At 44.5% G+C, this 18,902-nt stretch overlaps 1 protein-coding gene across 2 annotated transcripts in view; it reads right to left on the bottom strand.

Annotated features, from left to right (window-relative positions):
- The window catches only part of NRP2 (neuropilin 2), a 222,936-nt gene that overhangs the window by 82,196 nt on the left and 121,838 nt on the right, over positions 1-18,902 (bottom strand). For both annotated transcript variants that reach the window (XM_035137736.2, XM_035137744.2), the window contains exons 11-12: positions 9,840-9,956; positions 5,933-6,085 (exon numbers count right to left, since the gene is read on the bottom strand). In XM_035137736.2, the coding sequence (XP_034993627.2) occupies positions 5,933-6,085; positions 9,840-9,956 (270 nt within the window). The remainder of the gene's footprint in view (positions 1-5,932; positions 6,086-9,839; positions 9,957-18,902) is intronic.

The following is an 18,902-nucleotide window of genomic DNA, read 5'->3' as shown; positions in this document are numbered from 1 at the left end:
TGTATAGGGATAGAAGTAGCAGCAGCAGCAGCAGCAGTGTAAGGTAACCTTTATGGGAGTACAGTGGTCCCTCGGTTTACAAACACAATTGATTCCGGAAGTCTGTACTTAACCTGAAGTGTACTTAACCTGAAGCGAACTTTCCCATTGAAAGGAATGGAAAGTGAATTAATCCATTCCAGACAGGTCCGTGGAGTACTTAAACTGAAAATACTCAAACCGAGGCGTACTTAAACCAAGGTATGACTGTATATTGTACTGTATTCAATTATGGGGTACCAGAGTCTGTGGGGGGCTAATCAGGATGGGATAGCAGGCTTGTTGGTTTTGAATGTCTTTTTCAATTTCGTTGTTCTGTATGGGACAATGACAATAAAGATTATATATCTATCTAACTAACTATCTATCTATCTAAATAGGTACTGCTGCGCCAGGAAGGTAAACGGTGTTTCTGTGCGCTCTGGCTTCCATCATGGTGTTCCGTTGTGGCTGACGCGGTTTAGTCATGCTGGCCACATGGCCCAGAAAGGTGTCTGTGGACAAACGCCGGCTCCCTCAGCCTGGAAGCGAGATGAGTGCCACAACCCCGTAGTTGCCTTTGACTGGACTTAACCGTCCAGGGGTCATTTACCTTTACCTTTACTATTACAACACACTAAGGCAAGAAAGTCCCCTACCAAAGTGAGCATGGGTAGGCACACTAAGGCCCGGGGGCCCGGGCCGGCCCAATCGCCTTCTAAATCCGGTCTGTGGACGGTCTGGGAATCAGCGTGCTTTGAAATGAGTAGAAAGTGTCCTTTTATTTAAAATGCATCTCTGGGCTATTTGTGGCACTTAAGAATTCGTTCATTCACACACCCACACCCAAAATAGTCTGCCCCCCCCCAAGGTCTGAGGGACAGTGGACCAGCCCCCTGCGGAAAATGTTTGCTGACCCCTGTTTAAGAGTCTCAGAGTAGCATCACAAGAATGGGAACGTATTAGATTTGCATCAGGACAGCCTCCCTCTGGCAAGGGTTGTGTCATAACATGCCAGCACCATCAGATTATGAGTCTTCACGCCCCTGATGCATGTTCCTTTTGGTGGACAAGCTGCGGACCCAAAGGCTGCGGGCCCTCAGCCTAATTTCATGGGGGTGGCAAGGAGGGGGAAAGGAGAGGGGGAAATGGGCAGCAGAAAAGGGAAGAGAGAATGGGGTCTCCTGCCCACGCCGGGCCCCACTCGCCAGTTGCCCTACAACCACCAAAACCATGTGGCCCAACAAATTGCTCCAGAAGAAATGCCACAAAAAAATGGTAGACAACACCGTGAGAAAATTCCATGAAGATTTGGCCTGGTGGTGCGAAGCGACGAGAAAAATTAAAATCGCAGAAGTCATTTCAGAAAACTGTCTTCTGGGAAATTTTACATTGGCGATAGCAGACATTTTAAAAAAATTAAAAAGGAATAGAATTGAATGGATGAGCAGCAGTGCAGTTAGCTTCCCCCCCCCCAACATAGATCCCATGCACTGCAATGTGCTGGAAAGGGTTTTTGTGTATCACTCAAAGGCCGAGGTGCATAAGGAGAACCTTCTAACTAAGCATACAGAATAATAAAATCTGTACCAGAGTCATCTAAAGCAAATGGCTTCTTTGCCCAACATATGTAGACATAAATGCTGAAAGGGGTGGGGGAGAGGGAAAATAATTAATTATAACAAGTGTCCGGGGAGAGGAAATGGATTGAAAAATTGACTCTGAGTTATAAAAATAAGTAATTTTGGCGAACTTGCAGGAGGCTTATTATATTAAATAAACATTATTGCAGCGAATGAGTTGGGGAGGGTTATGAAGTCTTGGGGTTGGCAGTAAGCGTTCTCTCCTGTTGCCTGAGGCCCCAGTCATCCTCAGATATTAATCTTCTAAAGTACTCTAAATGCTGAAGAGATAAACACTTGAAATATGAAAATGTTTCTCCGACCCCCCCCCATCCCCACAGCCATAGACACAGTGACCTTGTGTCAACCCGAGATATTTGCTAGATGCCCAGACATCCTGTGCTTCTCTCTAAACCAGGTTATTCTGTAAGTGATATGGTTGCTTCAAGGCTTAGCAGCAGCAGCAGCAACAACAACAGAGAAAAACGTGTGCAAGAGTCAAGGCCAAGCCAGGAATGTGTGTGTTTTGTTACACACATACTCATTAGTTTTGCTATCAAGAGGGTGCAGGGGGATGGGGGACTACGAAGGAGGGGTGGAATAATACTTTTATCACCAAATAAACTGTGCAAAGAACACACACTGACCTCCCCACATTCTGGTACTTAACACCTCTCTCTAAGCCGAGCTTAGAAACTACTTGGGTGGGGGCCTTTAAGAAGCAGGACATGGAGGATTGAAAGGGGGGACAAATTTCAATCCTTTCCACTGCACACACTTAATTTAGTGTTAAAATTAGTACACCCACCCACCCACAAGCATATATGGTTTCACCCTTCATGAATGTTGTAAGGGACCCATCTCCATGTGACATTTTGAAGCATACAGACCAGCAATAATTTTTGTTGTTGTTTAGTCATTTAGTCGTGTCCAACTCTTCATGACCCCATGGACCATAGCACGCCAGGCACTCCTGTCTTCCACTGTCTCCCGCAGTTTGGTCAAACTCATGTTCGTAGCTTCGAGAACACTGTCCAACCATCTCATCCTCTGTTGTCCCCTTCTCTGTTGTGCCCTCAATCTTTCCCAACATCAGGGTCTTTTCCAGGGAGTCTTCTCTTCTCATGAGGTGGCCAAAGTATTGGAGCCTCAGCTTCAGGATCTGTCCTTCCAATGATCTTCTTGCAGTCCATGGGACTCTCAAGAGTCTCCTCCAGCACCATAATTCAAAGGTATCCATTCTTCAGCAATCAGCCTTCTTTATGGTCCAGTTCTCACTTCCATACATCACTACTGGGAAAACCATAGCTTTATATCGGCATATATAGAAACACACACGGACATGAAGCCATGTTGCGCAAATTGGTTCTTTGAATAAATCTTTTCATAGAAAAGATGTAGGTGGCAACTGTCCCCAAATCCCAATTATTCAGTTTCCTCTACCAACATATTGGATGGGTGATAGTACCACTATTACCACTAGTAATAGTACCACTGTATTCCGCTCTGGTCAGACCTCACCTGGAATACCGTGTCCAGTTCTGGGCACCACAGTTTAAGAAGGATACTGACAAGCTGGAACGTGTCCAGAGGAGGACAACCAAAATAGTCAAAGGCCTGGAAACGATGCCTTATGAGGAATGGCTTAGGGAGCTGGGTATGTTTAGCCTGGAGAAGAGAAGGTTAAGGGGTGATATGATAGCCATGTTCAAATATATTAAAGGATGCCATATAGAGGAGGGTGAAAGGTTGTTTTCTGCTGTGGACACGGAGCAATGGATTCAAGCTACAAGAAAGAAGATTCCACCTAAACATTAGGAAGAACTTCCTGACAGTAAGAGCTGTTCAACAGTGGGATTTTGCTGCCAAGGAGTGTGGTGGAGTCTCCTTCTTTGGAGGTCTTTAAGCAGAGGCTTGACAGCCATCTGTCAGGAATGCTTTGATGGTGATTCCTGCTTGGCAGGGGGGTTGGACTGGATGGCCCTTGTGGTCTCTTCCAACTCTATGATTCTATGATAATTTTGTATGACATATTTTGACATGCATGAGCCTTAGAAACTTCTCCAGGAAAAGGTTAAGTTGGAAAGGACTGGAACAGAATGTCTGTATAGAGCCCCCCCCCCTTGAGGCTCTGATATTTCAATTCAACACATTCAATTCTGCCTTCCCCCCAAGATCTCCAGAACCAGATCCCAGATTCACCTGGAAAGTCGATCATCCAGAAGCAGTGGGGATTTACCGTAGTTAGAAAACAAATCTTCCCTTCAACCACCGTGAAAGGGAATTCTGTGCTCAGTGACATGTCAAGCTGTGTTCCAGCTAGGAGTTACTTCAATGAGAAGGTCAGACAAGCTTTCCTGAGAAATATCTTCCCACCACCTATGCAGGAGAACATAATGGGAGGTTTGGGGTATATTCACGAGGGGACAAGATGAGAGGCCCAACAGTCCCCCAGGCTAGTCCCCCAGAACCTTCAAAACTTTCTTTGAATGCACTGGGGTTCTTTGGCAGATACTTAAGAGCTCGTGCACAGGAAATGTTGCATAAAAAGTGTTCCTTGAAAACAGAAAGTTTGAAACTCACTGCTGCAAACAAAACAGCCTAACCAGCCAGAAGTCAAATTAATCAGAAGCACTCTCTCCTTTATATACAAAACACACGTTCCTTTATTTCTGATCCGCCACGCAGGAGGCGTTCACCATCCTTCCTTTCAAAAACCAGTCTTGTTATCTCCACCAACAAACAGCAATCAAGAAGAAACCTCAGTCTGGTTTTCAAAAATGCTGCCTTTTTTAGTCAAGAAAGATCCACTGGAAAACTGAGGGGAATGAATTGGGTTCATCAAATTCCCACGCTCATCACATACAGATGTTACAATGATCGGTACTGGCATGTGAAGGCAGCTGGGGGGCGGGCGTTTGAAATTAAGCAGTGTGAAGTATTCCCCTAAACAGCAGGCCCGCTTCTAGTATCCTTGGATCTGTGGTGTAAAATCTTAATGCATGTTTATGGAAACTATGCAAGTACAGGCAAGCATTTATTTGAAGCTAGCAAAGCTCTTCTGTTCTTTCACAGTCCCATTTTGGAAGTTTGGGGAAGAGGCGAGCATCCGTCTAGTGCAAGTAATGGCACCTCTTGGCAAATCTGCGTTTTCCTCATTGCACTAGAACTCATATTGCAATGGCCTTACTAAAAAAAAACACAAAAAACCCCAAGACTTCAGTTCTTTTGCCCATGAGTCCATGCCTTTGTCTTACAAGAAGCATAGCATCTAATGCTAATTTTTGGAGTTTAGTCCCCCTCCCCCACAGGCCCGTGGTGAATTCCAGGCTTAGGGATAAATGTGCAATCATAGCGGAAAAGATGCCCAGTTCCATTTTAGCAACTATAGCTGGAGAGAAGATACCAAAGGAGATCAAATAACCAAATACTGTGGCCTGAGTTAGAAAGTATGGACCAGAGTTGCCATTCTTCTAAATATTGGGAAATTCAGAGCGAAATATTCCAGCTCAAATCTTTTTCAGAGCCATTTCAGCAGCGCAGAAAAGGCAGATTGTTCATTTTCCTTAGTTAGGAGAACACCACCATTCAACATGCCAGCTCAGGAAAGACTGCATATTATATTAAATTGAATACTACTGAAGAAGAAGAAGAAGAAGAAGAAGAAGAAGAAGAAGAAGAAGAAGAAGAAGAAGAAGAAGAAGAAGAAGAAGAAGAGTTTGGATTTGATATCCTGCTTTATCACTACCCGAAGGAGTCTCAAAGCAGCTAACGTTCTCCTTTCCCTTCCTCCCCCACAACAAACACTCTGTGAGGTGAGTGGGGCTGAGAGACTTCAGAGAAGTGTGACTAGCCCAAGGTCACCCAGCAGCTGCATGTGGAGGAGCAGAGACGCGAACCCGGTTCCCCAGATTACGAGTCTACCGCTCTTAACCACTACACCACACTTGACGACAAAAGCACCTTGAATGTGGACAGCTCACCTATATCCCAGTCATCTCTTTGACATGCAATGACTTAACTTGCAGCAAATTTTGCCCATGTGTCAGTAGTCACAAATGTGATTTCCTGGGAGGGCTGTACTATGTATTCCCCACCCCCACCCCTGAACATATAAAACTGAATGACAATCTTCATCTGAAAGCAGTGTGGCATCTCTTCAACCGTATAATAACTCAGAATCCCTGTTCATAGAATTTTAAAGGTATGTCATATTTCAGGAACTTATTACTTTATTCCATAGTACGTGCGTCATACATTTCTTCCTTTTGGGATTACGTGAATTGGCTTACCCGGATAGGCCCCAATGCCTGGTCCTGAATGGCCAGTCCAGGTGTTTCTCGAATGAGAAATCCATGTAAATCCTGTCGATGTATCGTGAGTCCAACCACAAATATCTCCAGGAAGATCAAAGTTGCAGTTGAACCCCACAGGGATCTGGAAATCTGGTAACAAGAACAGAACAGCATAAAAACAGGATTAAAGGGAGGCCAGTCACAGAGAAATGCTATTTAATAACTAACATAGTTGGCAAACCATAAATAGCTGAGGAACTATGAAGTTTCTGCCATGTGGGCTTGCATGCTCTCTCTCTCTCTCTCTCTCTCTCTCTCTCTCTCTCTCTCTCTCTCTCTCTCTCTCTGTCTCATGATACTTTTAACATGTCTCACGTTTCGACAGCTTTGGGAATCAGTCTTATGTTCCAAATCATCAAAATGTACATGCCCACATCCCTCAGCTAAGTAAATATAACCAAAAGCACCAAAAGTTTCCATTCTCTCCTTATCCTTCAGAAAACCATACTCTTCCAAATGTCAAGGCTGTTCTCCAGCTGCCCTCCACCACTCTATCGTGGAGGAGAGAGAGAGAGAGAGAGAGAGAGAGAGAGAGAGAGAGAAGAAAGGAACAGCAAGGAACCTCAGTATTTCTGGTTAATGAATAATGATCAAAACACTAAGATTCCAGGCCAAGATGGCGGCCTGAAGAGTAGCAATTTTTGGAGCTCCAGAATCCTTCTTGAATCCTCGGTACCGGATCCTTTCTTGGGGGCGAATGTTCAGTCATTTCTGCTTGTTGTTTGTTTATTTGATTTCAGAATGGTCTTTGCTGTTTCCGTTTCTGCGTTATGGTCTACTTAGTCACAAATCAAGTACGCAGAGCAGGACTAAGAGACAGCTAGTCAGACTGTGAAGAGGGCTATGCATTCAGAGACCTTGCCAGATAATGGAGTTTGCAAACTATCGCTGATTTAGGTGTCTGTGTCAAATCTGCAGGACTTGGTGAACAGGTTAAACAACTGATAAGGTAGAGAGGACATGGGGGCCACCAAAAAACTTACAGGCACATAACAATGCTCTCAAGCCAAGTATTAGAAACAATTTCAGAACTTGGGGGTTCAGGGGCAAGGAGAAGAAGGGAACTCAAGCATTCTTCTCTGTGAGCTCCTGGCATCGCCGATTCATTCGCCTGAGGGCCTTTATAGTGAAGATTTTCAGGTTCCCCACTAAAGAAGATCGCTTAAAGTGTGCAACGGGTAAGGATAAACTGAGCACTGGCAGAATCCTGACCTCTCCACAATACATGAAAGAGTTAGTTGAAGCTCAACATTTGAAGGATAAAGCCGGTTCCTATCCACACTTATGCAGTCTTACATGAATGAGAATGCAAATGACTTGATCCTCCACATATTTCAGGCTGGTCTCGGTGCTCCAGTACATTGGTTAAACAGACAATCTGTTTTATTTGCATCAGCACTTCTGCAAGGTGTTTGCCTGTGTACATAGCAGGATGACTTGCAGAAGTGATCTGATATTGGATAGAAAGCCATCCCTCAGAACTGGCCCTCCCATGAAGGAGAGAACTGAAGGCCAAACCAGATGTGTACTTGTTATGTAGCAGACAGCAGATGCTGCATTTTCCCTTAATAAATAACAGGGGTAAAGGTAAAGGGACCCCTGACCATTAGGTCCAGTCGCAGACGACTCTGGGGTTGCGGAGCTCATCTCGCTTTACTGGCCGAGGGAGCCGGCGTACAGCTTCCAGGTCATTTGGCCAGCATGACTAAGCTGCTTTCTGGCGAACCAGAGCAGTGCATGGAAACATCGTTTACCTTCCCGCCAGAGCAGTACCTATTTATCTACTTGCACTGGTGTGCTTTCAAACTGCTAGGTTGGCAGAAGCTAGGACAGAGCAACTGGAGCTCACCCCGTCGTGGGGATTCGAACAGCTGACCTTCCGATCGGCAAGCCCTAGGCTCTGTGGTTTAACCCACAGCACCACCCGCATCCCAAAATAACCGGGTAGAGGACTCCAATTCTCACTGTGTAGGCAGTGCAACTGACGGAGATCCCCCCCCCCCGAATGGGGCTTAGAGCCTTAGAAGGGAAAGTCCTCATTTATACCAATGGGGACTTCTTTTCCATTTCAATCTCAGTGGGGGAGTGAAGAGAGACGCCTCCCCTTACATGGGCTGCCTTCCCAGTGAGAATCTGAGTGAGAAACTCAAGTTGTAGCTGCAGGCTACTTGGGAAGGACACAAAAGAGAGTTCTACCAGGCCATGCTTGCAGCAAAGCAAATAGCCCTCCAACACTGGAAATCACGGACCACACCAAACACAGAAAATGAGATGCATTGCCTACCTAGTGCAAGAAATGAAGCTCTTCCAACTCAAGAATTTGCTTTGCTGGACACCATATGCAACCCTAATTCTATATTGAATGTATCAGCCTGAACGATGCACAATGTACAAAATGGCTGCATAGCGGAAAGGAATCTACTATTGCTAAGAATAAATAAAAAATAAAGGAATGAATGGAACCAAGGGAGAGAAGGCACAGGATGGAGAGAAGAGACTGAGTGTCTTTATTGTAAAGAAACCCCATATATATATATGCTGCCTCTCTGCTCTAAATAAATAGATAAATAAACAAACAAACAAATAGACAAACAAATAAACAAATCCCTGCATGTAGAACACTAGCACGCCAAGGAGAAGGTTAGGCTGAAACATGTCCATGTAAATTACCCAAATGATGTGGATGCTCCCAGACCATTTGATAAATGAGATTGGAAGGGAGCATTCTCTCAGAAGCTACTCAAGGCAATCTCTGGATAAGCTCTGGTCGATATAGGTTGAACATAAATACATCAGTCATCTTTTTTAATTTTTTTTTTAAGCAACCCTTAACAATACAGTAAATCAATGCAGCATTTTGTGAAGTCACTCACTCCTTGCCATTAAATAAGATCAGACTTCTGACCAAGCCTCTCTAGAGCTTCAACTGTCACTAGTAATATCGTCCCGCAATCTTCAGCTTCCTTGGCTAAGAAGCTCGAGGAAAAACAACGATCACTTAGCAGCAAACTCATTATTGACAACAATATAACTGGAATGGCCAAACTGAGGCTCGGGGCTTAGCTGTGGTCTCAAGAGGTTCGAACCTGACTCCTACCCAACTTGAGGAAGAAATAGTTCACGAAACAATTTGCTCTCCCTCAGCCAAGGAGAAGGTAGGGCAGGAGCCAGGGCACATCGTAAATTTTATAGCTGTCAGGGCATGGGTGAGGGCAGGCGTGTGGTATACGAGTGCCATTCCTCATGGCCCTGGCATAACAAAAGTAGCACGTGTTCTGGCCCTAGGACTGGGCAAGCTCAGAAGAGGGAACGTGGTAAGATATTGGTGATAGCTCTTGTCAGGAAGACAGTATCACAGAAATGTGAGGATGGGGAGCAAGAGACTCCCAAACAGAGCTGTGTAGGAATTATGGGATTGGCGACAGAGGGGTGCGAGGCAGCAGGCCAAGAATCTGTGCTCACCATACAGGAAATGGAAGGAAGAGGTGGGGGGGGGAGAGGGAAGAAGAAGGGGCCCAAGAAACCCAAAGTTGTCTTTATGGTGCGAAAGGTGAAATTCCAGCATTAATTAGAAAGACCATTTCTTCATCTAAGTTGCTGCAGGCTGCAACAGAGAGCTCCCGAGAGGAATGGCGAAGCAACCGCTTCTGCTGAAGTCATTCTTTCTGCTTCCCTTGGAGTACGAACGCTCAGGCTGAGAACAATGTTGGAAACCTTCGCAAGGGGCAAGTTGTGTGGCTCTTGGCCAAACAGACGTTTTTTTTGCCTGTGGATTTTTCGCTTGGGGCCCCCGCACATCCTTTTCAATGTAGGATAATAATAATAATATTGGCCCAGAAAATACCTGCGTTCTCCAAACAGCCCTCGCCGCAGTCGGTTGCTTCTTCATCTGTGGGGAACTGAGTGGTGGTCTCCTCGCTCCTCAAGGTGGGCTTCAGAGTCTCTGCGGTGGACTTGACATCTGCATTTAAAAGAAGGGAGGGGGGAGAGACAGGACAAATAGTGATCATTTCACTGGATTCGGAAAGAAGGAAGCAGGCAGGCTAGCAACATAGCACGCGGTTTCACTCACTTGAGAGAATGCAGCAGGGAATGTGTCCAAAGTCATGGGGCCTTTTGTTTACAGAACAAAAAACCCTCTGTATTTGTAAAGTTCTTAATTACACAGTCATACACCGGATCGTTATGCTAAACTGTTCCTCGGAAAACCTTTGTTGTACAGAGTGCAAAGTTCACCCTCGCTTTCTGCCTGTGCGTGGATGCTGAAATCAAAGGCTGGTAGCTAAAAAAGCCAATGCAGTTCTGGGCTGCATCAATAGGAGTATAGCATCTAGATCAGGGGAAGTAATAGTACCACTGTATTCTGCTCTGGTCAGACCTCACTTGGAGTACTGTGTCCAGTTCTGGGCACCACAGTTCAACCGGGATATTGACAAGCTGGAACGTGTCCAGAGGAGGGCAACCAAAATGGTCAAAGGCCTGGAAACGATGCCATATGAGGAACGGCTTAGGGAGCTGGGTATGTTTAGCCTAGAGAAGAGAAGGTTAAGGGGTGATATGATAGCCATGTTCAAATATATAAAAGGATGTCATATAGAGGAGGGAGAAAGGTTGTTTTCTGCTGCTCCAGAGGAGCAATGGATTCAAACTTCAAGAAAGAAGATTCCACCTCAACATTAGGAAGAACTTCCTGACAGTAAGAGCTGTTTGGCAGTGGAATTTGCTACCAAGGAGTGTGGTGGAGTCTCCTTCTTTGGAGGTCTTTAAGCAGAGGCTTGACAGGCATATGTCAAGAATGTTTTGATGGTGTTTCCTGCTCGGCAGGGGGTTTGACTGGATGGCCCTTGTGGTCTCTTCCAACTCTATGATTCTATGGATTCTACAGTAAAAGGGTCGATGTGGTTTACCTTTGAGGAAGTGTCTTACCTTACGCAGGGAGTTGGGAAAAGATCACTTTTGCTTAACTGAATTGCAAGCCAGCCAGCCAGCCTCAGGACCCTAATTTGCTGCCTGGAGGTAAAGCCCAAGACTAGTCAGTTGTTATGCACCTAAGCACCAGCTGCTCTCTGCTTCTGTCAACACCCCAGTCCTTGAAACCGCATTTCATTATGGCACTCTGCATCTCAAGCATCCTGAGACAGTCTATGGGCAAGAGCTGTTGCACTCATGCGAGGTATGAAGCAATGGGAAGAGAAGGAGGTAGATATTTAGAGGATCAGTTGTCGAGAACTGAGGTGGCCATGATTCTATGAAGACACGGAAAGAACAAAGCCGTCAGCGCTAGGATTCTGCAAGGATATCAACAGAAGGGAGTGATGTTGATCCCAAGCACAGGAAGCACACCGTGGAAATAGACCAGAACTAAATTCTAACCGTCAGAATAATGAATTCAGACTCACAGCACCCGAGTCACGAAACCTAACAGAAAAGCTTCCTTATGTGCAGGGTAATAAGGTGAGGGAAGAAATGTCTCTCACATGCCACAGATGTCAACATGGCTCAAGTCACTTGTAAAGCTTGATTTATGGATGTAGAGGAAAGAAAGAATTATTTCATCTTTGGACTCCAGTGGACAACAATCTCCTTTGTGCTTAGGTTCCTGCTGATTTTGGTTTGGGTTTTAAAAAGCAAGGAAGTTTGCTACAGCTTCATGAAAATTGAGATCATAGGCAACACATTCTTTTCCCTTCTTTACCGAAATGAGACATGGAAAAGACCGGCACCCACATAAACACCCTGAACATGGCAATGTAAAGGAACAAGTCACTCAACACGACAAATGATGCAACTACAGAAGGGAGCAAAAGAATTTCTGGTGTGCTGTGATTCTTTGCCGAAAAGCATCTGGCTTCACACTTCAGTTGTACACTTTATCCCCACTGCAACTTTTTTTTAAAAAAAGACCCCATGAAACTACCTAATGGCAGGTGTCATGGGCAATTTAAGCCACAAATGAATGAAGTTAAGATCAACAGTAACTTATATTACAGGCACTTACTGCTTCACTTAAGGAGAGAATTAGGCTGGAAGAGCATTTTGAAGAATCTCATTATGCTCCCAAGCTTAGAGGAAGTTGGTGCGATACAAGACTGTTCAAAAGCAACGCCAAAACAAACATCAAAGATGTTGTGATATGGAAACAGGGATTCCGAACTAAGGAAACACAAATTCTGTGAAAGAAATAGACTATGGAAATCAATGTGCCTGGTAAGAGTTTCATTGCTTTGCATAAATGTGTTCCAGGCTTCTATCGTATGCTCAATTAACTGAGCTTTTGCATTGGTTTTGGGACTGGTGAAAGGGAGAGAGACATTGGGTAAGTCAGAGGCAGGTGGAATTTAAGGAGATGGACCAGTAGACATGAGCCTTTGCACATGCTGTCATGTGGGTCAAGTGAGAGAGTGCATTGCAGACAAGCGTTAGTAAAGCGCCAATCTCATTGCTTCATGGCATGTCCAACGGCTCAGCACATGAGACGAGTGTCAGGTCTACTTTGCCAAGCATATGCAAAAGGTTGTGTGAATACGTCACTATGAGTGGAAACTGGGGGAGATAAGCAACACACTGATGTTTTGTTCCTTGAACATTGAAGCCATTATCAGATATTGCCTGTGTATTTTCACATATATACTCACAACCATGAAATGTAAGAAATCTGGAGGATTAAGATTTAATATGAACTACAGTGCTGAAAGCGGTGGAAGCATTATGTAAAAGTAAACCTACTTTTGCTCAAATCTTTTTTTCTTTCTATTTCTCTTTCTCTTTTTTCTTTTCTTTTTCTTTTCACTTCTTTTCTTTTTCTTTCCTTTCTTTTTTATGTTTTGTATTCTGGTTTCTGATTTCTTATGGCTAAGCAATGGAATATGTAAAAAGTGTAAATGAATGTACTTGGATTTATTTGAAGATGCTTTGTATTGTTTTAATGAATATTGAAATTAAAACTTTTAAAAAAAAGAAATATAAGAAATCTGGGATTGCTTGTATTTAAAAAATGGAAGCAGAGATTCTTGGCAATCAGCATGAAAGTAGCTGGCAAATGTTGTTTAGTCATTTAGTCGTGTCCAACTCTTCGTGACCCCATGGACCAGAGCACGCCAGGCCCTCCTGTCTTCCACTGCCTCCCGCAGTTTGGTCAGACTCATGTTGGTGGCTTCGAGAACTCATGGTGGCTTCGACTCATTTTGTTGGCTGGCAAATATTTCACTACTAATTTCAGGTGATCATTAAATACAATTGAAAGCTGAAGGAAATTGCTTGAAACGCCTTTTCTTTTGCTTGGACATTCTAGACCTTCTGCCGCTAAATAACCTTCCAAATAACCTTCCACTATCTCCTCTGGCTTTGGGCAGAATACTGTGCAACTTACAAACTTGCCAAAATTACAAGGTCAAGTCTGTTACAGTGCCATCAAACTCCAAAGGCATCTGAGAACAGGTTACATGCAAGGAATTGAAGCATTTGAGTCCTGAAAACTCCCAGGGAAAGCAAGGAGCCCAAAGCTGAGTCAGATCCAGTAAACCGTTTCCTCTTGCGCACTGATTTACAGTAGGAACACACACAACTGCGCGAGAGATCTTTGAACAGGAAAAGCCACACACTGCGCTGGCATCCTCTGCTGCTGTAATTTTAGAGTCGCTCCAGTGTATTGCATGGTCAATAGAGCTGTTACAGGGTTTCATGGCAGAGTAAAGCAAAATTGCTCCAGCAGCAGGACAGGCAACATGCTCCAAGAATGAAAAGTGAGGGAAAGGTGGCCTCTCTCCCGCCGTGCAGAGTGTGTGCTCGCAAAAGGCATCTGCGGATCCTGTTACAAAGTTCTGTAGCGATGGAAACCAGATGTTTGGAAGTTCAAAGGAGGGAAGACCAGTCACAAGCTCACATTCGTCAATCTTCAGAGGGGGAGAAAAGTTGGCAGGTCCTTGAAACAAGCCAGCTGTTCGATTCAACCCCCCCCCCAGTACCAGCCAGTGAATTAGGTCCTGAACTGGGGGTTCTCTACTGGAGCTACTTCAGCTATTACTTCTGGTCCTCGAGAACAAACGCCTCAGTGAGAAGAAAACCTGTGCAAGTCCACATCTTTGAAGTGGTCGTTTATTGCGTAACTGAATCAATTAGTACTACTTGTCTTTGGTGGCAAAAACGAGGCCAGAGTATTGCCATAGCTCACAGTTCCTCGACACCTAGCACGGTGCTGCACATATGCTGTTGTAGTAGACATTAAAGCCCTGATATTTGGAACTCGCAATTGATTTTTGCAGGGGTTGGTTAGGTCAGTTAACAGGCCTCATAGCGCAAGGGGATAGGTATGAGTGACCGAAAGGCAAAGCACGAGGTCTCCACTCGGTGACTCCACTCGGGTTGCAGCTTCATTAAACCAGAAGGGAGATTGCCACTTCTCTGTACAAGAGCTTAGTACCTGTGGCCTGGCTGTACCGCTTCAGAGAGAAGGTTGTCGTTCACTTGACGGAATGCTCCACATAAAAGCCGTATCGTGACTGCAGTGGTACCTCTACTTACGAATAACTCTACTTACGAATGTTTCTACTTATGAACGGAGCTCCGCCCGCCATCTTGGATGCGGTTTTTTCTACCTACGAATTTTTAGATAGGGTTGCTTCGACTTACGAATTTTTCCTCCCAATGCATTCCTATGGAATTTGACTTAACTTTTTTTTCAACTTACCAATGTGCGTTCGGAACGCATTAAATTCGTAAGTAGAGGTACCACTGTACATAGAATCATAGAATCATAGAGTTGGAAGAGACCACAAGGGCCATCCAGTCCAACCCCCTGCCAAGCAGGAGACACCATCAAAGCATTCTTGACATATGCCTGTCAAGCCTCTGCTTAAAGACCTCCAAAGAAGGAGACTCCACCACTCTCCTTGGCAGCAAATTCCACTGCCGAACAGCTCTTACTGTCAGGAAGTGCTTCCTAATGTTTAGGTGGAATCTTCTTTATTGTAGTTTGAATCCATTGCTCCTCTGGAGCAGCAGAAAACAACCTTTCTCCCTCCTCTATATGACATCCTTTAATATATTTGAACATGGCTATCATATCACCCCTTAACCTTCTCTTCTCCAGGCTAAACATACCCAGCTCCCTAAGCCGTTCCTCATAAGGCATCGTTTCCAGGCCTTTGACCATTTTGGTTGCCTTCTTCTGGACACGTTCCAGCTTGTCAGTATCCTTCTTGAACTGCGGTGCCCAGAACTGGACACAGTACTCCAGGTGAGGTCTGACCAGAGCAGAATACAGTGGTACTATTACTTCCCTAGATCTAGATGCTATACTCCTATTGATGCAGCCCAGAATTGCATTGGCCTTTTTAGCTGCTGCATCACACTGTTGACTCATGTCAAGTTTGTGGTCTACCAAGACTCCTAGATCCTTTTCACATGTACTGCTCTCAAGCCAGGTGTCACCCATCCTGTATTTGTGCCTTTCATATTTTTTTTTTTTGCCCAAGTGCAGTACTTTACATTTCTCCTTGTTAAAATTCATCTTGTTTGCTTTGGCCCAGTTGTCTAATCTGTTAAGGTCATTTTGAAGTGTGATCCTGTCCTCTGGGGTATTAGCCACCCCTCCCAATTTGGTGTCGTCTGCAAACTTGCTCAGGATGCCCTCAAGCCCATCATCCAAGTCATTGATAAAGATGTTGAATAAGACTGGGCCCAAGACAGAACCCTGTGGCACCCCACTAGTCACATCTAGTTTTCCATGTTGAGCAAAGGGGGTGAGACAAAGGTTAAACAGAAGACCATTTGGTCCCAATCTGACCCCTGAAGTGGTACAGTCTAGACACTGGGGTACAACTCCAGTGAGAACAAAGCTGAAACAGGAGTCTGTATCATTTGCCACCATCGTTTGCCAGCATGGGGGGGGGGGGTGCTGAACAGCAGCATTTCCCCCAACCCACCCCAGGTCTTGGCTCTACCAGAGTCCTCCATCCAATAATCTTAAAACAAGCAACCTTTATTCCTCTTCTTTTTCCCCCTGCCAGGAACTCTTGCCTGTCCTCCTTATATCTTAAGGCTTTATTTACAATATTTTGAAGCTCGTGAGGCAACTGCCCCAAACCGCCCTCCCCCATTCATAAAGTGTTGGCAATGTGTTTGTAGGTTTCTAGGTAGCACCACACCTCTCTCTATCAGGGCAGCATGGGAGATGCCCACAAAAAAATCCTGAGCAAGAAGGGGCATGCTGTGATGTTAAGCCATTTTAGGCTTGTGGTGCAGACATTTCCTGTAGAATAGATTAAAATGGTCAAGGAGACTTGTGTCCCAGTAACGTGATTGTGAGACGTACAAAGAGGGAGGTTAACCTTCTGAAATCCCTCTCCAGGCAGCCTATCAATTTGTGTTTAAAGCTTTTAAGTCTCCTGTTATTATTATTATTGTTTGTGTGTTATAATTTGATGATGAATGCTTGCAGTATGTTATCTTGTACAGCTTAATTATTGAAAGGGTAATAGCAACTGAGTGAAAGGCTCGGCGTTGAGCTTCTTGCAGCAGAAGCCCATGCAAAAACGCTTTTTTACAGATGTGGTTTCTAAATGGAAATCAAGCCTCTTTTACCAGTGACATCTGGAAAGCAGATTGAACGTTGTGACGCATCTTAACAAAATAAAGGTGAAACAACAACTTTCTGGCCCTAACCTTTGGCAACAAAAAAATGATTTTGTTGCCGTTGGTATACTGTGCTTATTTTTGGTCATTTCAGATAAGCAGCGGAACCTAGAGAGCCAAATTCAGCTGACAGCTCTCATAACTGCACATATCAAAGGTAAAGACGAGCAGTTCTTTTATTTATTTATTTTTTAAAATCAAATGAATGGAAAAAAAACTGAGCCTCAAGAACTTTCAGGTGCAAAGGTTCTGCACTGTAGCTCACACGCTACCTGCCCCAAACAGTGAACTCGGGTGGTGACTGCCAACAGAAATGGAATCCAAGTTGGGCCACTGGGAAATGGGAAGGAGGAATCAGCGCTTTCCAGGAAATGCAGCGTCTTGCAAAAGCACAAAGAAATATATTTTCAAAGTCTAAGGCAGCGAAACCAAAACCATCCAGATTGCCAGCATGGTCTGGACCACGTTGGCCAGCAGCCATGGAAAGTTGAGTATCAGCTCAAAAATAAAAACAGAAATGGAAGAAGGAATGGGGTGTCCTGCAAGACATGGCTAGCTGGCCGGCAACTCTTGTCAGGGGAAAGGACACAGTAGATCCAGTCCTATCTTCCTGCCTCCCCCCCCAAAAAAATTAGCCCACAAAAATCATGATGGTGATCTTACGCCAGTGAAACTGGCAAAGATATATCACAATAAGGATAACAAATGTTGGAAATGCAAAGAAGTAGAGGGGACCTTTTACCATATGTGGTGGACTTGTCCCCGAGTAAAGAGCTTCTGGGACAAGATTTATTATGAGTTGAAGAAAGTGTTTAAAAACACGTTTGTTAAGAACCCAGAGGCCCTTTTACTCGGAATTACAAGGAAAGAATTGCCAAAGAAAGATGTTGCTTTTTTTCTGTATGCCACAGCAGCAGCTAGAATTGTATTAGCAAGGAATTGGAAAGCTGAAGATCTACCTACGGTGGACGATTGGCAGATGAAGCTGATAGAATTCATGGAACTGTCTGAACTAACTGCGAGCGTCCGAGACCGGGGAGAAGAGACGGCGGAAGAAGATTGGAAGAAATTTAAGATTTATTTGGAGAAATATAAGATTAAAAATGGACAATAAGGTAAGTGGCCATACAAAGATGCTGAAGAAGCATATAGATTTAGTAAGAAGGAAATAAGTTTTAAATGTAAAATAAGTATCAAAAATATCCATTATAAGTATATTAGAAGAAGAAATGGATTAAGAAGTAGAGAGTGCTATAATAGATATAAATAGAAACGTGGAAGGGGGGGGAAGGAGGAAGTCGACAGTGTAAGGCATATATTGGATAAATTGTTAAAGAAATGTTTTCTTTTTTCTTGTTTTCTGTTTTTCTAGTTTTGTCTTTCTCTTTTTGGTTTTTTGTATTTTTTGTATCTTTTTATTTTTTGTATTTGTTATTAAACTAATAAAAATATATATTTTTTTTAAAAAAATCATGATGGTGAGGAGCATAGCGTAGCAGTGGAGGTTAACAGAACCCACTCTGCTTGGGTATTATTATTCCACCTGTTCAAAGAAGGCATGGAGAGGGAGCAGCATCCCAACACCAACATCTTATCACTGCCAGTGCCATCTCTTCCTGTATTGACCAGGAAGGTCTGATGGGGGGGGGGTGAACTTCTGCATTTGGTTAAATTCTACTCCTAATCAGAAACGTCCCCACAATCGCAGCTCCCAACAGCAGGATGGATTGTCCAGTCAAAAGTGCAAAGAATCCCAATTCAGACCTCCGGCACAGAATGCACCAGGCCTGAGGCTGCAGCCGACAGGGACACTGGGAGCGGGACTGGTGTGTGAGCTCTGCTCTGCTCATCCCTCCATATGGACACACAAAGGGCTAGCGTGTCTTCAGAAAACAGTGTGGCAAGTAATTCCACTAATTATGAATTGAGCAGAGATCATTCGCAAAGGAGTGCTCGTTTGGGTGGGCATCCTTGACATGACCCCTGGCAGCCCCTACAGCAGGCACCCCCCAAACTCGGCTCTCCAGATGTTTTGGTACTACAATTCCCATCATCACTGGTCCCGTTGGCTAGGGTTGATGGGAGTTGTAGTCCCAAAACATCTGGCGGGCCGAGTTTGGGGGTGCCTGCCTTACAGCATCGGAATGGTTTGTTCGGAAGCACGTCAAAGTGCAAGTAGATAAATAGGTACCGCTACAGCGGGAAGGTAAACGGCGTTTCCGTGTGCTGCTCTGGTTTGCCAGAAGCGGCTTTGTCATGCCGACCACATGACCTG

This window comes from Zootoca vivipara, chromosome 1 (assembly GCF_963506605.1).
Source record: "Zootoca vivipara chromosome 1, rZooViv1.1, whole genome shotgun sequence".
Taxonomy (NCBI): Eukaryota; Metazoa; Chordata; class Lepidosauria; order Squamata; family Lacertidae; genus Zootoca; species Zootoca vivipara.
This window is presented reverse-complemented; position numbering and strand designations above follow the sequence as displayed.